This window comes from Dipteris shenzhenensis, chromosome 32, assembly GCF_047967505.1.
Source record: "Dipteris shenzhenensis isolate YYH24624 ecotype China chromosome 32, Dip_SZ_1.0, whole genome shotgun sequence".
NCBI classification, from domain to species: Eukaryota; Viridiplantae; Streptophyta; class Polypodiopsida; order Gleicheniales; family Dipteridaceae; genus Dipteris; species Dipteris shenzhenensis.
The window spans coordinates 22,499,147-22,523,025 of NC_141627.1; the positions used below are offsets into that span (position 1 = coordinate 22,499,147).

General features: G+C 49.4%; 1 protein-coding gene across 2 annotated transcripts in view; it reads left to right on the forward strand.

Moving 5' to 3' along the window:
- The first annotated feature begins 3,114 nt into the window (after positions 1-3,114).
- The window catches only part of MOS14 (ARM repeat superfamily protein), a 180,671-nt gene continuing 159,906 nt past the window's right edge, over positions 3,115-23,879 (forward strand). For both annotated transcript variants that reach the window (XM_087370765.1, XM_087370766.1), the window contains exon 1: positions 3,115-3,454. In XM_087370765.1, coding sequence (XP_087226891.1) covers positions 3,332-3,454 — 123 coding nt within the window. In that variant the 5' untranslated portion in view covers positions 3,115-3,331. The remainder of the gene's footprint in view (positions 3,455-23,879) is intronic.

A 23,879-nucleotide genomic window follows, 5' to 3' on the forward strand; every position in this document is an offset into this window, starting at 1 on the left:
CAAAATTTAGGTTATGAATAGTAATTTGAAATCACCATGTGTAAATGTACCATAGATAACAAAGCAAGATGACATATAACATTTGTACATATTTTTTTCCCGATTGGAGTATTCAGAAATGGAAAAAGCTGAGTGCTAGGGTGCAACAACAGTGGAAGGGAAAAAAGAAGCCCAACATACAGAACCCGAGCGAAGAACTTCCGCACAACAGAGGAAATTCCAAAACATGTGGACATAGTCCATGGTCTGTTGACCCATTTCGTGTGGGAGCCGCTTTATAAAATTCTCTCTTTGGACAAACCCGTTTGTTTTATTTTCTGTTAAATACTTTAATACACATAGGAGTTTCGAAAATATCAATTTGAAGTGTAGGGACAATGACTTAAGCTTTTGATCCGATGCAAGGTATATGGGCTTCATTTTCATTTCTTTAAGTCCCTTTGATGACTCTTGTATGCCAGGTGTCTTTATAAATTTTGTGTCAATATAGGTCTCATTCCACCGATGCGAGAAGCTGTCTGAGCGCTTGCGCAACATTGAGTTATATTAGCTTCACGTACATGTGTGATAAAGACTTCAACCCCTCCTCTAGCATCGATTGCATCTTTCCCTTTGGTATTATCCCCAATTAAAGAAGGTAGTATCCATAATAGTTCCAAAAAAACCTTGAAGACCGCGTTCTATGTAGCTACCAAGCAAGCCTGCGGCGTTAAAGGAATATGCTTTTTTTTTGCCATGTTTTTTGTTGTGATGTCTTTACATATTTCACTGAGATTTACATTCAGACTTGCTTGTTCAGTTCATCAAGTCATCCGTGACAAAGGATGCAACATAAGAATGAGGTGTCAGTTAAATCTCTATATAAGGCCTTCAATTCCAAAGGAACAAGGGCCGTCTTAAGTCATAGACGCATAATATCAACTTAGTAATGTTTAGATTTTGTTATTCCACATACAATATATTAATCCGTACACTCATTCATGTAAATATTACTTTTAGTAAGGATTGGTACTTATGTTAGTTTTTTCGACCTACAATCTTATTTCGACTAATGATATACTTTTTTGGAGATGTATACATTTGTTTCCAAGCGTTTATCATGTTCTTAATTTTGTAATTCTTTATTTGTTACAAGTTTTTAGACTGGTAGCAATATGTACTTCTCACATAATTTTTTTTGTTATTTCCTTTCTTGTAAGTTGGAAAGATTATTATAGTTTCTTTCTTTTTGCATATCATTTAGGGAAAGAATCAATTTAATGAAATTACACAAACATGGTTTATTTCTTTTCTTTGTATTAAAAGTACAGAGTCATCTTCTCTTCACATTTTGAACTACATCATTGCAAGAAACTGAACACCATATTGCTATAGCTCTGATGGTATCCAAATTGTTTCTTAGTTCCCTTATTAGAAGGGCTACATTGTCTTACATGATGCTACCCAGGTTGCTGTGCAAAGTACGTGGCTGGGATGTAGATGAGATATTGGCCCTTCATTGCCGATTTCTAAAATTCCATAATCGGAGTATTGTCACAACACGCTCCATGCTACTCGAAAAGAGGCCCACCGGAGAATTTACCATCAAGAGTTTGGGCTTTGTGACGTCCTTTGTAAAGACTTACACACCATTGTGTATGCCTCACCAACCTTTTTCTTCTTTTACTTAGTTTATCTTCATCTTCAGGCCCGCGTAAATGATCGTCAATTGCACAATTGTACGTATTACATTCAACGACTTCTTCTATAGTAAATAACGAGTACTGAGATTAGCACTATACATGCAAACAGAACCGATTAAATATATGAAGTGATAGAACGCTCGTCCTTCAAAGCCATATCCATCAACCCTTCAAACAGACATAAGAATATATGTTTCTCAAATCCGATCAGAAAACAGAAATTCTATAGTCCTTCAAAGAGACATCCGAATACATATTTCTCAAATTTGATCGAGAAAATCGAAATTCTACGCCCTCCAAAAACACACATAGAACATACTACATTTCAAGATTTTAGCGATGACACGAATTGGATTTCGATAATGTAGGTCCTAAAATATATGCCCATAATCAAGCTGTTTGATAACAAGTTCGTAAGGAATTTTTAAGTAATACCAACAACAGAAACCCCTTGAATCAAAAGGCAGAAAAGAAAGACGAGAAAACAAGAAAGACCCTGGATAGTGGAAGAAGAAGATGCAAATTTCCATTCTAGAGAAGCAATGATTCCACCGTGCACCTAAATAGATCAGAGAGACCTAGAGGAAAAATGAAGAAATACTTTGCGAACAAAGACCTTTCTCAAATTCTCTACTACTAGTATCCATTGATTCTCCTGAGCTTACCAATCCATCATTAGAGATAGCTTGTTTTGCTCCTGACATATTGATTACTACCTTCTGACAGGAAAAAGCGTTCGCTAACAAGTACACAGAATGAACAAGCAAAGCATTCGGTGGACACACAATGGAACCAATCCTCCTTTTATAAGCGAACGAATAGCTCTCATTTGGAAAATGGATTTGCCATACCCGTTTATTCCGTTTGCTTGCTACGATTTGAACCCATACCTTTCCCTGGTGAAGCTAGAGACTCGCTCTTTTTTGGCCCATGCTTTCCCTCATAAGCCCATCCGTTGTGGAGCAATGTAGAAACATCTAAAGGAAGGGACACATAAAGAGCCTGACAAAGCAAATTTGATCCATGCAGGCCTTCGTCTAATCTGCACCGCAAGAACGATGAGGAACAGAAGGAACAAAAAATACGATTGCACTCCTCGTAGCAAACCCGCTCCATGTAGACCTCCATGAACTCCGCACCCTCCATGCAATCTGCATCGCAAGAACGAAGAGGAACAGAGTGCGCGCCTTCGTTGACAACGAAGAACAAAGCTCCATGCAGATGTGCATGAAATCCGGCCATCGACGATGAACACATAGCCAATCATCAGTTTCCACATGGCAAGGCTACAACACCATGTGGCATGAATCCGAGGCGGGACGAGAGTTCCACGTGGTGCAAATCCCAAGCAAAAATTCCCTTTCTACAATGCCCATAGACTTATGGGCAGGGCAAAAAAAAAAGTCTTAAAAAATACCTATTTATGACAAAGGCCTTCCTATGGCAGGCCAAAAAACCTCTACGAGCTGTTCCAAAAAATTTGAAATTAATTGGATTGGTCCGTGCCAAAACAGGAGTATAAATACAATATAAGTTCGCGGGAGTGGAGACGAAGGATCAGCAGCTCGCCATTCGGATTAGGGCTTCGCCACCCCTCTCTCACCATCTTTCAAGTTGTAGCTGCTCCCTTTTGCTGATTGTTCGATTCCATGGGGACCCAGACAACCCTCCTGCAAGCTTTGCAGGCACTATATCACGATCCCGACTCTCAGATCCGGAGTGCTGCTAATGAATGGCTTCAAAACTTCCAGCGCAGCGTAGAAGCATGGCAGGTAAGTGGTCTTGAGCTGGCCGTTTTTAATTTTTCGAGAGAACTTGTAGCCGGACTCTCTCTTCTCGCTCACTATAAAAAGGATGCTTATGTCGCTTCGAAAGCTCTTTGAATATGTTACCGAATGATAGTGGTTAATTGTCATTTGTATCTCAGTGTTTTGCTACAATGCGCATGATTTGAATTCGTATCCCGCGTAAATATTATTTTCATTTACATTCTAGGCCTATAGGTTTGTTGATCTTTAACTTCCTTATACAGTTATTTCAATACTTACCTGCAGTTGCATCTCTCTGTATCTGTCTCGTCTTGTGCCATGACGTTGATCATCAATCATCATGATCTCTGTCCTCCCTGCTACACCACATAGCGAGGAGGGTATAAAAGGCACGTCTTTTAATTATCATCAATCTGCTCCTGCCACACAAAGCGAGGAAGGTATAAAGTTATAAAAGCGAGGAAACGAATGTCAAGGGGAATGACGAGAGTGTTCCACAATTTTGGAAAATGCCATGTATCTCAAAGAATGGACACAAAGAATGCTACCATAGGGACACACATCCTCTAGAACCATTGTTTGTAGAAGTAATGCAATGCAAAGTATCATCATTTAGTTCAAAGCCAAATGATTGAGTTTTCGAGGTGTTTCTTCACATCTCCTCATTTATTTGGATGATATGTATGGATATTTACTTGAGATGCACTGAAGTATACGTCTTTGGAATTCAAGGAAGGAAACGACATAACGATCATAGTGGCGACCATAGTGGCTGCTATTCCTTCTATCCCAATTTATGCAAACAATCTTGGCTCCAACATCTATTGAAGGATAATCCAAGAAAGGTACAATGATCTAATAGGGGATTTCAAAGCAAGGAACTCAAGCATGCAATAGTAACAATACAGGGTTGGTGGGAATGGCGAAGAGGAGGCAAAGATAAGGATTGAGATCACATCCATGGGGAAGTATCTACTTACACTTTATGATTGCATATTGTGACTACATAATTATACAGATTTGCAATCGAAATCAAGAAGGACCTCGCGCAAATGCAGATTAAAGGAGGGTTTCAAGATGGTCATGCAAGAGTGTAATATACAGAGATGGGAGAGTCATTATTTAGGACCAAAGCGCACCCCTCTCACCAAATATGCGTGTGTGGCTTGTAGGACAATCAATGCTTCGTTGGTTGTTGTCTAGGATAGAAATGGGATTGTGGGGTTCTACCATTCAACCTCACTTTCCATGGGAAAGATCTCATGGTTTATACCAAAACACATTAGAGCGTGGAGAGAGATTTACTCATAGTACATGGGTACACATCGTTGTCCATATATCGATCAAAGACCTCTATAGATTAAGGTGTATGAGGATCAAGAAGATTGGTAGTTGTAGTCTGCTTGCATCTCAAACCTCATTTGGTTGTCATAGACAAAGGGAGGAGGCAAGTATCATCATTCTTGGTACTTTTACGAGGACATCAAGAGATACACACAACAAAGAGATCCTAGTTCTTGGGGATTCCAATGCCAAGATAAAGAATACATGCATTTAATGTGGTCCTTCTTCGAAATAATGCACTGGTGGGTGTTCAGTCATGCAAATGGGACCCGGTGGCCACGATACTTTGCAAGGGACTCAAACTCACCTAGATTGAGGCCCGTGCAAAGTGTCATGGCCATCGGATCCCATTTTCATGATCAAGAACGAACATCTCCATGTTTTTGCCCATGCATCTTCTGTGCTGTATCACCAACTGTGGCCAGGCAGCTCGGAGAGGTAACTCATCCAAGTGCCTTAGTTGATGCAATCGCCCTTGATTGCTTCAGACTCATCTAAGTGATGCTCGTTAGCAATTCAAAGACTCGGAACAATAAATTCTAAGGGAACAACTACCTCTATGCCAAAGGCCATATGAAAGGGTGTAAGATTGATAGTTATCTTGTAAGCAGTTCTATAAGCTCATAAAAGCAGAGTGCAGCTTTGTATCCCACTCACCCTTAGCGGATTGTACTGTCTTAGTGAGGATGAGTTTTAATGTCTTATTAGTTGACTCAGCTTCACCATTTCTATGGGTAGAGTAAGTGGTGGAGACTGTATGCATGATTTTGAATTCATTTTTGAGTGATTGTATCTCGTCATTGAGGAAATGCGTCCCTTGATCACTGACAAGTTGCAAAGGGCATCCATACCTGCATATGATATTTTCAAAGGTGATCTTAGCACTCCGAGCCGAGTTGTCTCAAAGTGCCTTTGCCTCTGCCCACTTAGTATCATAATCAATGGCAAAAATGATGTATTTATTCCGAGTAAATTTGGCAGGTTTAAGAGAATGCCATATTTGCTCCCATAGATACTATGTAATAGGATATACATGCTGGGTGCATATGGGGATTATTATATGATGGTTTGAAGCAAAGGCTGTGATTAGAGAGGCATACGTGCTCCCTACATGGAAATAGACCACATTATGGTTTTCTTAGCCCTTCACCTTACATATCTTCGATTTCATAGCCCACTCCCTTGTTGCAAGTGCCAATCATTCACATCAATTCTTTGACTCGACATTGTCCCCACCTATACTAACCACCTCCACAATCACTTCTATAACAATGTGCTACTACCATGGCTTTGACCATTCATTGCACCATAGATATGCTAGTTGCACATAGACAACGAACCAACCCTAGATTCTAAAGCTCACCTACTCGCTCATTCATCCACGTCATTCCATAGCACGTATTCTTTCACAAGGCAATTGATGGAAAGTCAGTTGAAGTGTGCGTTCATCAGAATGGGGGTATGATGATGAGTGCAAAGCCTTAGGCATTGTGTTGGAATAGTCACCTCCCCATCTGTAAGCCCCCATATGAGGAGAGCGTGGGGGAGGGAGACCTAGGGCAGAAGATGCCCAGAGAAGAGAGAGAGAGGGGGCTGCCACATGGGCAGCACCTCACAAGAGAAGAAGGCTGCAACAGATGGCGCGAATTACAGTGCAGATGGCGGGGACAGCAAGCCCTAGATCTGACCTGGCAGGGTGCGATGACATCAGCAGTGTACGGTGCTGCACACGTGGCTGGAGAGAACCTAGCAGAGGGCAGAACCAGCAGGCCTGGTAGAGCAGCAAATGGGGCTGACAGTGGGCAGTGGCATGCCTTATATAGGCTGGGCCCTTGCCTAGATTGGAGGGCCAAAAGCCCTAGAAGTGTGGGCCAAAGGGCCCTAGTTTTGGAGCCCTTAAAGGGCTGGTTTTGGGGCAGACTGGTCGGCCCAAACAGACCAGCCAGTCGTCCCATTTAGGGCTGGCTGGTCGGTTACTTCAAGGGGCCCTTGGGGGCCTATAAAAGCAGAGGCCACAGGCCTCATTTCACATCCAGCATCCAGCAGTTCCAGGGCAGAAAGGAGCAGCAGGAAGCCTACTCTCTGGGCCTATTTACAGGAGGTGAGAGAGTGCAACAGGTGCTGCAGACTTAGCTCTAGGGAGAGGCTGGACCTTGGCTGTCTTCTAGGGCAGCAAGGTGCTGAGATCATCATACCTTCTGGAGCAGCCATTCACAAGCAGGTTGGAGCAGTAGAACAGGGACCTGTGTGTTGGAAAGGTCACCTCCCCATCTGTAAGCCCCCATATGAGGAGAGCATGGGGGGCGTGAACCTAAGCACAAAAGCATGGCACCCAGGTGCTAGTGAAGGGCCTGGCAGAGGCAGCTCAAGGCGCCTTCATGGCAGGATGCAGTCACGGAATAGGCGACCCGGATGGCAAGGGTTGCAGGCAGGATCTCGACCTGCAGCAAGCCCTGGACAAGGCGCATTGACAGCAGCAGGAACAGCAGTGCTTTGGGGCCTGGAAAGAAATCTGGCAGGCCAGCATCGCAGGCTGGAACAGGCCTCACATGGAGGCAGACAGTGGCGCAGGGCCACGTGGCAAAGAGGGGGATCAGAGGCTGGACTGGACCCTATATTTATAGGGCATCTGCCCTTGAAAGGTGGGCCAAGGGCCCTTGTATTGAGAGCCCCAAAAGGGCAGCCCACAGTCCCATAAATAGGGAGCTGTGGGTCGGTTTTGGTCGGCCAGGGGCAGGGGGCTGAACCGACCAGCAGACGGCCCTTTCTAGGGCTGCTGGGTCGGTTGGCTGGCCAGGCTCTTGGGCCTATATATAGAGGTCATTCAGGCCTCATTTCATCATCACTTGCAGCAGCCAGACCACCAGCAGAAGGAGCAGCAGCAGGGCTATCTTTGGGCCTACAGTCAGGAGGAGAAAGAAGTACCTTGTGCTGCAGACTTAGCTTACAGGAGGCTGCCCACCTAGGCTGGTTTCCAGACAGCAAGGTGGAGAGGATCATTCTAGACGGAAAGTCTACTCACGCTCGAGGTGGAGCACGCGGACTCTAGTCTAGAGATAGCCAGCAGATAGGAGAAGGACTTTGTGGTAAGATCAGAGGACCACACCATTGGTGGGACTCTGGATCTGTCTCTCTTGTATTGTGTCCATAGTTGTGGACGGAAATATATTATTTGGTGGTTTCTCTATCTAGTTTGGTTCATTGTCTATTGATGAGTCTGCACACCTATTGAATGCACATAAGTAAAGAAGTTTGTGATTCCACACCCACACCGCACACTGTGTGAGCTCTTGGGCATTATTTCCGCTGCGTGTACCCTCTGTTGGGTATTTTCTAACACTGTGTGCTGCAGACAAAGCTTGGTAGGGGCTGCCCACCTAGGCTGATTCACAGGCAGTAAGGTGGAGAAGAACACACTGGACGGAAAGTCTACAGACGCTCGAGGTGGAGCACGCGGGCTCGAGTCTAGAGATAGCCAGCAGATAGGAGAAGGACCTTGTGGTAAGATCAGAGGACCACACCATTGGTGGGACTTTGGATCTATCTCTCTTGTATTGTGTCCATAGTTTTGGACGGAAATATATATTTTGGTGGTTTCTCTATCTGGTCGGTTCATTGTCTATTGATGAGTCTGCACATCTATGTGACGCACATTAAGTAAAGAAGTTTGTGATTCCACACCCCACACGCACACTGTGTGAGCTCCTGGGCATTACTATAAGTCTTCTGCTGTGTGTACCCTCTGTTGGGTAAAATTCTAATACATTGCTAGCATTCCTAGACCAAACAAGGACACTTAGATAAGAACAAACAAAAAACGCTCATTGCAATGTGAGAAATGGTAGTTCTTTGTGCGACATGCACATGATTCTAGGCATAAGGAAATTGTTGCGACATATGCAAACGAGGAGTTCTAGGCATGCATTTCATGTATTCGATGGTGCCTTTACTGATTGAGTGTCGGGGAAGGTTGATTCTTGATCCATGGAGTTTTATGTTGGCAACATGTTTGCAGTCTTAGCATGTTTTGGAATGGAGGGTCTCAAAGTAGCTAAAGTTGTAGTCTCAGGGGTGATGATCCTGTTGCTTCTTCGGTTGGGAAGAGGGACATGGAGGAATGCACCGTTTTTTGAGGGTATTGTCGACGGTATGGTGAGGGAAGAGATCCATAGGTAGGGAGTAGCGGTAGTTCAGGCGGTCTTGCCTTGTTTCAATTCCCTTGGGAAGCCCTCTGCTTAGGTGGTTTGGATCTTGTAGATGGTCTTGTGTGTGTGTGTTGCAGGAGGGGGGACTACACTTTGTGGCTATATGTGTGTGTACAGGCCCGTGTGTGTCTGTTTTTTAGCATATGAGTGACTCTCGTGAGATTGAAACTGCACTATGTTGTGTTTTTAGAGGATGAGTTTGGGAATGTTCCTGGATTCATCTAGGTATATATAGGTATATGAGTAGTAGTTCTCACTTTGAGACAGCTATGAATGTACATTCTTCTTAATGAAAGGTTCATGTACACCCAAAAAAAATGTGTGTGTGTGTGTGTGTGTGTGTTTTTTGCAAAACTAATGACATACCCAACTTTTAACCTTCCAAAAATTACAAATGTATCAACAGCCTCGAATTGCGTCCCAAGGCTCATGGGCGAGAAGAGAATTCTGTATAGCCAAGAAAGAACCTCAGAGAGAGAAAGGGGTGCATGCAATCACATGCATCAAAATGGACTGCCACGTGGCTCATTAATGCTTCTAACCCACTTTTGTTGGTCACACTTGTGCCTTCCCTTGGGCCTAACATTTAGGCCCTCTTATTGCTTGCCTTGGGCCTAGCACTTGGGCCGAGTGAATGTGCCATTTGGGCCTACATCACATCTAAGGGGCTTTTTAGGAAGTTAGCACTTCCTCTAGGCCAGTTCCCCAAGGCCAAAGTATCCATGGGTTTATTTGCCAACAAAAATCATGTCCTCGTGATAGACTAGATGGCGGCATCATATAGGAACGAATGATAAGGGTGGCTTTGTTGTCTAGTAGGGGTATATCCTCAAGCGTAGTGGAGAAATGGGTGGCATCGGTGGAGGCTCGTGTGTGATCGAAGTGGATCTTTTGAAAAGTGGTATAGGTAGGGTGGGATATGCTTGGTATAGGTATATGATCACCTCTTGAATCTCCTTGGCCAAATGTGAGGTCTCTAGGGAAAAGTAGTAGATTGCGATGATGAAAGTATCCCTCAATGATGTGCTTCTGAATCCAGAGGAATCTAGCATGTGGGTCACGTTGCCCCACGATGATCATCCGTGTGAGAGATGATCAGTATAAAATTGCAACCTCGGCTGATCCACGTATGTGATCTAGGCTCTAATGAGTCTCCGTATAGAAGACAATGTCTCGTTGTGTGTATGACTCCAAGAAGGTCCCATAAGGTTCCATTATAGTTCCAAATGGTACATGACAGGGTCTCGGTCCTGTGAGTCTCATAGACCTTGTATCCCTATCAAGGGCCAAGCCTCGCGTACCATTGCCCTTTTCCCCTCCTTACGTGCGACATCCAACTACCGTGCTCCGGCACCCCCAAGGTGGAGGTCACAAACGGTGGTAGCGCCTGAATTGGTGGAGCTGGTGCGTGGCACTCCGTGGATCTTGATGTTGAGAGCCTTATTCGCTCTCCGCTGCTGCTTAAGTAGACTGGCAGGCCCGCATCCACTTGGAGGTCTCCTCAATGGCTGTCTATGTGGTTATTTGCTCCTATATCACGGGACTGCTCTGGGGGAATCTCTACTTGACGTCGAAGGTCATCCACCTCATTTTGGAGATTAGCAGGCCATTGTCTGGGCTGTGAGGAAATCATGTCTAATCAGTCTCTGCTCCTCAACCTCCCTGGCCGGCTTGTGGTGCATCTCTGTGAGAGCTGCAGTAGTTTCTGCAAGATGTCTAGATGGGCCATGGGCTGCCATGGTGGATAGGCATGCACCATGGAGGTGACGGGCAAAGTATGAGCTGGGGAGAAACAAAGTCATGGTCTGGTATGGCATGAATATCTAGGGGGGTTTTATGTGGGGGGAGAGAGGAGACACTGTGTGAGTGGGAGAAGCAATCATGACTAGGGGGGTGTGATGTGGGGGGAGAGAGGAGACACCATGTGAGTGGGAGAGGAGATCATAGTTACCAAGTTGTGCTCTCCCCTCGGCTCCATTACAACCTCTCTCAGCCGTATCCTACCCACTCAGCCCCCTTTGAAGCCCCCTTGGGCTCTCTTCCTTCTCTCCTCTCTGGAGTCTTTCCCCCTTGTAAGGGGAGAAGTACTGACTTACTCTCTCTCCTCAACTACTAACTGAAAGAGATAGACTTGAAGCCTGTCACACTCATAAATCCAAGTGGATACTGTGAGGGTGAGTGTGAGAGACTGAGAGGGGAATAAAAGGGGACCTCCGAAGAGGAATATATAACTGAATGAATAGATGCCTAAAGGGCTGAATACAACTGTATGAAGGGAGCCTCCCTCTAGGTAGGGCCCGGACCCTGTGAAGATAAGTAATCGCTGGAAGATGGCATTGATCTTGAGCGGTGTCATGGCAAACTCTGCATGTATGATCTGATGGGGGACTGAAGGCGTGCTCCGAATCAACCTGGATACCATAGTCACCTGCAACCTCTCGAAGGGTCGCCACTCAGCCGCTGCCAGGTCACACCCCCATAAGGGTGCTGCGTACATGGCTGTTGGCCTCACCAACCTGTCAAATAGACATCCCTTCATCGGAGGGCCCTGAAAATGTGCCTAAAGCACTGCCGGCCAGTCAAGCTAGAGCTCCCTGCCCTCGTGGAAGACGTGTCCTGGCTGTTGCCGACACTATTTGGGCAATCTGTTGATGAGATCACGACATTCATTGAGCGCCTGGGAGGCGAGGGATCGTGGCTGGCTGATCTGATGATACAGATACTATTGTACGTGGATGACTATCGTCCTCAGCAGTAGGCTTACAAAGACTCCTAGATTCCCTAGGAGGGTTTTGCAGAGAGAGAGAGCCTAGACAGATAACCTTGGCAAGATCAAGATTATGATTTTTAACACGTCACAGCCAGCACTTCATCAACATAGTTTCATCTACCGAGGAGAGTCAGTGGAGATATACAGTCCTACACCTACGTAGGGGCAGTCTTTGCGAGGCCAGTCTTCACGATCAGGGCATCCCGGCTTCACCCCTATCGTGCTCTTGACCCAACTTAACAGGCCTCTCATACAGGCTCATCAGTCCCCAAATCATGACATCTGGAATCTGCATCTCTGTATAGTTGTCTGATCATGCGAGATCGATGGCTGCCCGCAAAGTGAACATATGATTAAGAGTGCAATGCTGTCTCCTAAAACCAGCCTGTCCGAGAACTCATCTGTGTGTATGTGTAGGAGCTGATCTCTAGTGTTGTCAGGTGGATCAGGTAGTCAAGATACTAAATGACAGGTACGAGTCGTTGGTGGCAAGAGGGAGGGAGGGACTATGAAGTCATGTACCTGTGTCACAAAAGTCGGGGAGCCCATTAAGTAGCCTATAAAGCTACTACCCCCTCCATGTGGGAAACATGTAAGCCCTCCTGACAAAGGCCATCGCTGAAGACCATTGTATATGATCAGGTTGTGTATTGCTCCTAAATGTCTACCATAGCCTGTCACATGTGCATTCTCTGAGTGTCTCACTATCCCGAGCTCTACTGTGGGGTCTGACTCAAAATCAAGTAGTTCCACCTGCTGTTCCTTGTGCGCGCATTGAAGTCACCAAGGACGAGTACCTCTCACTGTCTGGAAAACTCCATAATGTTCTCACATATCATCTCATCTGGGCTATGGCTCTATGTAGTGACCTCATCCGCATAAGACGATGTGTCTGGGGGAAAATAGCACACTGCAATAAAGAGTGGTAATGTGCCAGGTGGCTAGAATCACACCCACATGTGTCGTGCATGCTCCTCCTTCCGCATCACAGAGATAAGCTGCTCAGATGTGATCTAAGCGGGACTGCTACCCCTCCTTAACCACGTATCCCATTATTTCTCCTCGTCTCCAGTCTGAAGGCTGATTCCCAGGGTTATCCTGTGACAATGGGTAGTCCTCTTTCAGGACTCTCATGCGTCTCGGTCTAGAATATGATCTCTCTGTCAGTATAAGTCTCTGAGAAGCTCTCTGGGTTTGACCATAGGGTGCCATTGCAATTCCATACCACCATCATCAATCCATGTTGTTGCCTCACCCCATGGCATGGGCACTGTCATGAGCTGTCCCCACCTATTTCTTCTCCTCTTTCTTTCCTTTCTCGGATTATGACTTTACCATCTCTCTATACAGCCCATTTTCCTTCTCCTCTGGCTACCATGATGCGTATCATACCCTCCCTTTGGTGCTCCTGCTTCAAGATTGTAAGATCATCATCCAGGTATGTTCTGGTTCCCTTCAATGTGGCTGTCATACTCATGAAAGTAGATGTGTCCGTGGCAGTCCTGAATTTAATTATCAATGGCCTCGCAGGTGCATCATCCTTGCCCACTTGCCACGCAGCCTTGAAGGGGGGGGGGGGGAGAGAGAGAGAGAGAGAGAAAGAAAGTTTATTAAAGTCTTCGGAAGACTGATGGGTCTATGAGACTGTGAAAAACCTGGTACAAAATGAGCTGTGAGGGTGGAGCTACTAAATGAGCATCCACACCAATGCTGCATGAAAAAATGCAAAATGATAGTACTAAGTACAACATAGTCATGTCAGTGGTCGACTACATGTCAATCTCATCATCATCAACATCATCAGGACATCAGGGTGGATGAGGCAATGGAGGCATGAAATCCGTGATAGAGTGCTGTCAGCTGCTCACAGGTGCGGTCCTGTGATGTCTCCTGGTCATAGCTGTACGCCTACAAGGGCCACAGTAACCCTAGTAACCCCTGTCGGCTGGGATCCGACTCTGAACGGAGAGGGGATATGTCCAAGTGTAATCTGCGCGTCAATCCTTTGTTTGAGCTGTCGGGTCACTGGCTTTGGGTCACGATCACGTTGAGGCCTTGTCTCGTGGGGGTCCATGTGATTTGGTAGGAAGAACTCCGTAATAGATCTCTGAGAGGGATCTACCAAGGAAGAAGGCTGCTCCTGCAGTGAGTGGGGTAAGTGGATCTGCGTGTATCCTGGTGGGTCAATGAAACCCTCCTCTGTGATGTGCAAGCAGTGATCTCTGTAGAAGCTGAGCTTCATTGGGAGTTCGCTCGGTCCCAACTAGGACCGGAATGTGTGTAGCTGTAAGGGATCCTCACGGATTACCGGGTTGACCTCGTGTGATAGGAGGGGAGGAAATGAAGCGTCCATATTGTAATGGAAGGGAGGGATTCTATCCATGTGGAGCCCTAGTCGCTCAAACCATCTCTCTGTGTGTGCATACCAGCATCTCTGGTCCCCTTGTGCCGAAAGTGCCATGGAGGAGGATGATGCTAGCCAAGGTAGTTTGTTGCCCCCAGAAGTGTAATCCCTGTACTCCTTGACTCGGTACAGATACGTGATGACTGAAATGCAATATCTAGCTGTAATGGGGATGACCCAAACTCAGCCTGAATGATCTGGTGATCATCTGCGATAGCATGAGAACTTGTAGCCGTTCCACACAAGCCCACTCTATATCCAATACAAGTCTGGCTCCCAGCAAGGGCTGCCATACATCCCCGTTGGGCCGACCAAGGAGTCAAAAAGCAGCCTCTTGGTTCGTGGATCTTGAAAGTGCAAGCTGAAACACTACCTTTCTAGTCTGGCCAATGAAGCGTATCCCCTGCCCAGGCGGGCTTGCATCGCAGGTCTCATAGTGAAGATGGGTCCGAAGAAGACAACTCCAAGATACGTGTACGATGAAACTATCTCATTAGGTGACCCATCAAACGTGAACTGCTCCTGGTGCATGACGGCTCGAGAAGTATTGAAGATCATAACCTTGGTTTTACCATGGTTGACCTTTAAATCACGAGACTCACAAAAAAATTGTAGTGCGTCAAGGTGTCTTCTTTGGAGCCCCTCTGGTTAGGAAGACAAAAGTGCCAGAGAGAGAGAGAGAGAGAGAGAGAGAGAGAGAGAGAGAGAGAGAGAGAGAGACTTCTGCAAGAGGCCTCGTGGGCCTATGAGACAAAGTACGAATCCAAGAAGTACCTCATACAAGCCACTGAGGGCTGAAGCAAAGGGCTCACTAAGACTTGCTGAGAACTGAAAATTGAAAGCAAAAGCTAAAATGCTAACGTACTCAGCTAGTGAACAAAATACTAGAGTAGCAAAGTAACAGAAGCGTGTCAGGCGCTTAGGGCTAGCACTCGTAGTACATGCTCAGGTTCCAGATATCTAGGTAACCTGGTGGCACTCTGATGAGATGTGAGAAGCTCTTGTATCTGTGTCTGTCGAGCTGTCTTGTGACGTGGGGGAGGGCGTGGTCTCCTCGATCTCTGGATCAGGTGGGCTACGTCAAGGGTGATGCCTCGTCTCTGGCGGTCGCCTCTGAGAAGGGATGAGATAGATTGGACCTTGATCATGCGTACTCTGGGCTCTCTTCGTGTTGCATATGGAGTGTGTGTCCCTCATCTGGCCGCATCGTGGTGGACACTCCTACCATTGATCCACGATGCTCTCATCTCATCAAGCTCCTCTCCCGCAGCTACACTGGCAGTTGACTCAGATGCATAAAAGTCTGTGATTTGTCGATGGCAACCTGTGGCATCAGTCCATGCCGCTCAGCCCCCCCCCCTCACCGCCGCTCAGCCCTCCCCCTCTCCGCTCAGCCCTCCCGCTCTCCGCTCTCCCTCCCCCTCTCCGCTCCTCGCCGCTCAGCCCCCCCCCTCCCCGCCGCTCAGCCCCCCCCCTCCCCGCCGCTCAGCCCCCCTCTCCCCGTCGCAGCCCCCCCCTCTCCGCCGCTCAGCCCCTCACCCTCCCCGCCGCTCAGCCCCCCCTCTCCGCCGCTCAGCCCTCCCTCCCCGTCGCTCAGCCCCCCCCTCTCCGTCGCTAGCCCATCCCCTCTCCGTTGCTTAGCCCCTCCCCTCTCCGCCCCTCTCCCCTCTCCTCTAGCAGCCGCTCCCCCCCCCCCCCCAGCAGCCCCCCCTCCCGTAGCGCCGCTCTCCCCCTCACGTAGCCTCTCGCAGCCCCCCCTCACGTATCTCCGCTCTCCCTCCCCCTCTCGCAGCCGCTCCTCCCCTCCCCCTCCCGCAACCGCTCCCCCCCCCTCCCGTAGCTCTACTCTGCCCCCCCCTCCCGTAGCTCCACTCTACTCCCCCCCCCTCCCGTAGCCTCTGCGCCACCTTCCCCTCCCGTAGCCTCTGCCCCACCCCCTCCCGCAGCCTCTGCGCTACCCCCCCTCCCGTAGCCTCTGCCCCACCCCCTCCTGTCCCCCCCCCGCTCTCCCTCCCCCTCTCGCAGCCTCTCCCCGCTCCCCCTCTCTCCACTGTGCCCCCCCCTACTATAGCCTCTCCGCTCTGCCCCCCCCTCCCGTAGCCTCTGCGCCACCCCCTTCGCTCGCGCTTGGCCTGCTGCCCCGTGGTCTGAGGGCCCTTGTTTGCTGCAAGCCTTGGCTTGCCACTGGCCTTGCGCAGGCTTGCGCACCCCTACAGCAATGCTGAACAAGATCTGCCTTTGCAGGAAATCGTGCACTTGAACAAGTCCTACAATGGCCCACAAACCCAAACAGTCTCCGAAGCCAATTGTGGGAGAGATCACAAAGCGCATCTCCAGGAGTGGATTAGCAATTGACAGCCAACCAGCCCTGAAAACATCGGGTACAATGGGCACCAATGCAGTTCTTTCTCCCGCAGCCATCATCTCTACTCCAACCACTGCCTCCCCCACCACTGTACCACTCAGCCTGCCCCCCACAGGAGAGGGTCACAGTTTCTCACCCCCCACACAGCTCCCTTCTGTCTCCACCACTCTTATGTCCCCCCTTCCCCTCACCCAGCAGCCTTTCTCCACTCCTCTGCCATATACAGCCAGCCTATCGCCCACGCCCCCACAGCCATACGCCATGTCCTAGTTCGCATCCTCCCGGGTCCCACCTGAGACGATAGATTACATCTTTACGGAGCTACATCGACTACGGGATCATACCGTGCACAAGATCAGCTTATTCAGAGCATGCGCCAGGAGATCACTCACCTCCGTCAGGAGGTTGTCTCTGTCACTGCTACAGTCACAGCGGCCCTGCGCACTACACCAGAGGTGGAGGAGCGGATCGCTACCATCCAGATTGCTATTGCGGAGACTACCAGATGGGTGGACGTTGCGAGACGGGCACCCAAAGCAGCAGTCTCAGCCACCATCGCTGAGCAGGAACAGAGGGCCAGTAAGGCTCTCAACATCCGAGTACGAGGTATCCCCCGTGCAGATTCACTCACCCCTTAGCGGACACGACTGCTTTCGTGACCTCTACCCTCGGCCTCGTCGAGCATGGGATCGAGCATGCATGGCGCACAGGACGGGACCCCACGCACCCACAGCCACTCATCATCCGATTCAGGGATACTCAGGCTCGACTTGCAGCACTCAGGCAGCGTGCTATACTACGGGACCACCCTACTATCTTCATGGATGAGGATCTCACACCTATGCAGGTGGAAGAGCGGCGCACCCTGCTTCAGCAGCGAGATGTAGCCCGTCAGGAGGGGAAGTGGGCTGTTGTCCGAGATAACCACCTATTCGTTGGCCCCCGCCGTCGAGCCCCACCAGGTACTCCAGACACGGTAGCAGACTCCCCCCCCAAATAGGTATACATGGTCTATGAGATTCAGACTCAGCACACAGTACCCTTGGCATGCACCATATGGAACTGTAATGGTACCCTATGGTCTGACCCTGGGAACTTCTCAGAGTCGTACACTGGACGCGACATCGTTTTCTATACAGAGACACATGAGAGCCCCGAGCGCCCTCTCCCCTCGGTCAGTGGCTATACCTGGGAGTCAGTACTCCGTGAGGAGACCAGATATACTGGGGGGGTCCGAGGGTCAGGCGGAGTTGCAGTACTTCTTCGTTCAGTGCTCACGAGCTTGACATCCGTGGTTAGACGGGATGTCCATGCCCGTTACCTATGGCTCCGATTCCGACGCCCCTCCACACGCGACCTCTTTATTGTAGTCTGCTACTTTCCTCCCGAGACGTCACATTTCACACGGATGCTTCGTGAGGATACGGGGGTATCCCCCTATCTAGATCTCTACTCAGACATTGTGGAGTTCTCTAGACGCGGAGAGGTCCTCCTAGTTGGGGATTTCAACGCAAGGACAGGTGCACATCAGACATCACTCCTGGACTTCCACTCAGATCCGGTTCTATTACCTGAGATGGACACAGAGGACTCGGGCTTCCCCCGCTCCTTGGCTGACAGTGGCGCTCCCGTTATTGGGTATGGGCAGGCTCTTTTGGACCTTGGACGTATACATGATCTGATCATCTACAATGGACTAGACCGGTGGCCTGCCTCCTCTGGTTTCACATGTTTCCCACATGGCGGAGGAGCCAGTGTCGTCGACTACATTTTGGGATCTCCGGCTTTAGCCCCACAGATCACTGACTTTCGCACTGCACCCTTACCCCCAGGAGCCGATCACACTTACCTGTTCTTTCATATCCTTGCATCCCGAGCCCCTCCCAGCCACACCCCGCACTACACTACCTAGCCCACCTAGCCTCCCTCCTCAGACACATAGACACCATACCCTCTCTAGATCACCGAGCCACCCTTATCACCCACTCCCTTCACAATGCAGCCCGCCACATCTTTCCTTCCACTACTCGGTCCACCCGCCCTCCACCCGCTGGCTCCACCCCTTGCAACAGCTGGTATGATGATGAGTGCAAAGCATTACGCCGCACACTCCGACTCACGACCCAACGAAACGCTAGGGCCAACCCACGTCTCACCAGGGATTATCGTCGACTAGTCCGTCGCAAGAAGCTAGCCTTCCTGCGCCAGAATGAGGATACGCTACTGAACATTCTGTTTAGTAGCAACTCCAAGGATTTCTGGAGGAAATTCCTAGAACATCGATCCCCCTCCCCCCTCACGGACACTTCCCTCTGGCACACCTACGCACGCACACTCTATGATATCCTTGATCAGCCTCCTCCTTACCTCTCAGCCACCCCCCGCCCCACTTCTTGTATCCTCTTCACAACCCAGGGAGTCACCCACGCAGCGCATAAGCTTCATAACGATCGAGCTAAGGATCATGAGGGCCTATGCACAGAGTTTGTTGCCTATGGCATCAAAACTCTAGCCCCCATCCTGGCAACGCTGTTCAATGAAGCTGTCTGCCACGGGTTCCCCAGAGCCTGGACCCTGAACACTATCACACCCATCCACAAGCAGGAGATCCCATGGATCCAGGGAATTACAGGACCATCATGGTTGGACATGTTATGTCCAAGATCTATGCATCAGTGTTAGATGGCGAGGTCAGTGCTCACGCAGAGGTACAGGGGCTCAGCGCATCCGGACAGGTCGGCTTCAGGGCGAATCACTCGACTTACGATCACATTTTTACACTTAGAGGGATCATACAGGAGGCCAGACACAGGAGACAAAGAGTATATTGTTGCTTTGTGGATTACCGCAAGGCATTCGACACCGTTCCCCGGGCCCGACTCATCAGACGTCTGCAGGAGTTAGGCTACCACTCGGTGATTATCTGGGCAGTAGTAGCTCTCTATGAGCGGGTGACGGGGCAGGTCAGGATTGGCACCAGCTGGACCCCAGACATCACGAGCACTATCGGAGTCAAACAAGGATGTCCCTTGTCACTGACTCTATTTGGCCTCTACATCGACGAGCTCGAGACCACCATCAGGACACTCGGAAGTGCAGGCTGCGCTCTTGCGGAGGCTGTCATCCAGATTCTCCTATACACACACGATGTAGTACTACTATCCTCTTCTGCTACTGGTCTTCAGCGACACTTGGATGGACTTCAGGTCTTCTGTGATACAGATGACTTGAAGGTCAACCTTGGGAAAACCAAGGTGATGATCTTCAACACTTTCAGACCCGCTATGCACCGAGAGCAGTTCCTCTTCGCCGGCAACCCTGTTGAGATAGTTGACTCTTACACATACTTGGGTGTTGTCTTCTCAGGCCTGATCTTCACGATGCACCCGGCCATGCAGGCCAGGATCAGCCGGGGATACACCGCTCTTGCCAGGCTGGAGCGACAGTGCTACCACTCCCACTTCTAGGACCCGCAGACCAAGTCTATTCTTTTTGATTCTTTGGTCCGCCCAGCAGGCATGTACAGTAGCCCTTGGTGGGGAGTCGACCTTTTAGACACAGAGTGGGCTCGAGTCGAGCGCCTACAGATACTGATGTTTGCTCGGATGATCCGTAGCAAACCATCGGTACCACACCAGATCATTCTAGCAGAGTTTGGTGCCTCACCCCTACAGCTTGATGCGGCTTTTTAGGCTATCACCTATCTCCACAGAATCAGGGATTTCAGCTCCTCCACCGACGGTCGCCTCCGCCTACCTTGGCTAGCCCTATCCTGCTCTATGGCCTTATCCGTTGATGGGGACCAGCGATGCTGGTATAGTCGTCTTTTCAGTTGGTTCACTCGACTGGGCCTTGACTTAGACCGGTTGCCTCCTTTTCAGTACAGCCTTGACGCTCCACCATCTCTCCTCTCCCCCACTGACCAAGAGGTCAACCGGCTCATTCGAGCGGATCTGCTTCAGCTCCACACTTGGCGGACATGGTTTCTTCACTTCGAGCTTCCTGTGAAGCTCGACTTCTACCGCCGACACTGTCTCCAGATCTCACAGGAGGGCTTCATCACACCTCCGGGTTACACACAGCTTCATCTACCACATGCGCTCCGGATCTCCCTCGGTCAGTTTAGGGTCTCGTCACATCGATTACGGATCGAGAGCAGGCGCGCAGAGGGTATCCCACGAGAGGACCGCCTTTGCCCACTCTGCGACTTGCAGGAGATCGAGTCGGAGGAGCACTTTGCTTTCAGATGTCCTATCTATTATGCCATTCGAGGCCGGTACCACTGCCTCTTCCGCGACGGATTCGGCTCCCTCCCACACATGCTGCAGTTCCCGGATCAGCGATGCCTAGCCGCTTTCTTACATGAGATGACTCGCCACCGAGATACCTCTCTCCGAGCACGGCGACACGAGCAGCACACACAGCGTGAGGACACGCAGCGGCCTATCACTGACTTCTTCCAGTCACAGGATACCTCTTCTCAGTCTAGCCGACGACGCGGACGTGAGCGAGAGCCAGAGCCACGACAGCTGCGCCAGCGGACAGACTCACACATCCAGGTCCATGACATCTCGTCTCTGCTCTCTGCCTGCTCCACCGGGGTTACCGTTGCCCTCATCCATAGGGCCACCCGCCGCCCCCGACGATCGAGCTCGACTAGGCCACGTGACGTTAGAGGCCAATCATCTATCGTAGGGTTTTTTTCCGACCTCCCATTTGACGGCCCCTATATGATTGGTCTCTGACAATCACCACCTGCACATGTATAGTGTATCTCCCCCCTCTGCCCCATTTTTAGTGCCCCCCCCTTCTTTTTTGTATTGTCTGGAGGTAGACACATATTTTTTGTATCAGGACTAGACACACAGTCCTTCATAACCTCTTTTTTGTAGAAACGGTTGGCTGGCCGGTTTTGAGACCGCCACCGTTATGCTCATTGTATCAGTTATCTTTAGTTTCATAGACCTTCACGGTCTCCCGAAGACTTTAATAAACTTTCTTTCTTTCTTTCTTTCTAGCCTGTCGCATCAGTGTGTCTCTTTGTCGGTGCATCTCAAGCAGGTAGAGCCCAACATAGACCTGATCGTGAAAATATATCAGTCGTGTAGTGGGCCAAAGCCATGTTCCTCCTAAAAGAGGCAGTGATCTCATAGTAGACTAGGTAGACACATAGAAAATGCTCCTCCGTCTCGATCTCCCCCATCTGGCATAGCGTGCAAGTCCTTTGCTCTCTGGGTATGCCTGTAGCTCTCCTTGTCTCAATCTGCAGCTGATGTGATGAGACTCGTAACAGACCAATGGCGATCCTCAGTGCATGTGAAACTCTCCTGTCCTCAAGATTTTCAGGTCTGATGACAAGATCGTGCTCTGAGATCCTCATGGTAGAATCGGGTCTTGGTGGAGAGCTCCTCCCCCCCCCCAAGCCCTAAATGTATGGAGCTCGAGGAGGTCCAACCATATGATACGGTTGATCTCATCTCGTGGGATCATCTGGGGTGGTGCATCCAGACTGTACTCAAGGGGGAAAGTTTGTCCATCTGAATGCCATGACTACCAAACCATGTGGATATCCGTGCGTAACATGCTGTATCAGCAGCACTCTCTGCTAGTCGCTTGGAGGACTCTAATGCTAACCTCGGTAGTCTCCACTGGGGTAAGGACCAAACTCTGTGGAGGAACGTCACCGTGTGAAAGATGGCATCAACCTAGAGAGGGGTCATGGCGAACTCTGCCTATATAATTTGATGAGGGACTGAGGGTTTACTCCGAATCATATTGGATCCCATGGTCACTTGTAGTCTCTCAAATCTCTTCTACTCCGTCACTGAAATATAAAAAAGGTGCTGCGTACATGGTAGTCGGTCTCACTAGCGTGTCAAAGAGTGAGCCCTTCGTCGGGGGGTCCTTGAAGTGTGCCTGGAAGCATCGCCTCTCTAGTTGGGCGAGAGCACCCTGTCCTCGTGTGAGTCATGTCACACCCACATGGATCATCGTGAAACCTGGTCCCGTGAGCAGTATCCCCAAATATGTGTAGGACTGCACTATCTCCACAGGCTCGCCACGGTATGTGAAACTATGGTGACGGGACACTGCTACTCGCGAGGTGTTGAAGATCATAACCCTGGTCTTCCCAAGGTTAATTGTCAAGTCTCTCTCCTTGCAGAACATCGAGAGAGAGAGAGAGAGAGAGAGAGAGAGAGAGAGAGAGAGAAAGAGAGAGAGAGGTGTATCCATGCCCATGGGAGGCCTCGTGGGCCTATGGGACAAAGTACACAGAAAAGCGAACTCATACAAGCCTCAGTGGGCTGAAGCAAAGGGTGCGCTAGGGCCCTTGCTGAGTACTAATCTATGCTAACAAAATCATAATCATGAATAGAAATAGTCAACTGCAATTGCATAGTGGACCAGATTAATCTATCTAGTATCAGGTACAAACTTAAAAACAAGTCTCTCGGTGCTGGGACTCAGAAACAGAATTAGAAACCGAAGCCTGGTACAGTGATGGCTCACTAGTGGGCTGCGAAGATGTCTCGTATCTGTTTGTCGAGCAGTCTCACGCTGCGGTGGGGGACGCGGTCTCCTCGCTCTCTGAACTTTCCTGAGCTATGTCCAGAGTCACCCCTCGTCTCTATCAGTCCCCCCTGAGGAAAGCTGTAATAGGTCGGACCTCAATAGAGTGTACTCTAGGGACTCTGTTGCGCATGTGGTCTCTGCATCCCTCTCTTGGTGGTACCGTGTCGGCTGCTAATCAGACTGCTCTCATGTCGGCTAGCTCCTCCTCCTCCACTCCATTGTGTCCTGGGGCTGACTCAAATGTATAGAAGTCTGTGATGCATCGCTGTGCCCGGTCATCGTCTGTCCTGTGGTGGTCTGGCCATCCCTTGCTGCTCTTTGATCTATCGCAGTAGTGTCGCTCTGTGCCGATGCATTTCCATCAGATAGAGCCCGATACAGACTTGGTCATGGAAATGGATCAGTCGTGATAAAGGGCCGAAGCCACTCCCCTCCAGGTAGAGACAGTGGTAGCGCCCTTGGATCTCTTAGTAGGCCGGGCATACACAAGGAAAATGCTCCTCTGTCTCAATCACCCCCAACGCACATAGCGTGCAGACCCGTTGCTCTCTGGGTATACCTGTTTCTCTCCTTGCCTCGATTATCAACTGATGGGACGAAACCTGCATCTGACCAATGGCAATCCTCAGTGCATGGGAGACTCCTCTGTCCTCGAGATAGTGGAGTCCGATGATGAATCCCTCCTCTGATACTCTCAAGAAGTGGTCGCGGTAGAACTGGGTCTTGGTGGGGAGCTCGTGGTCCTCCCCCCAAGTCTGGGATGTATG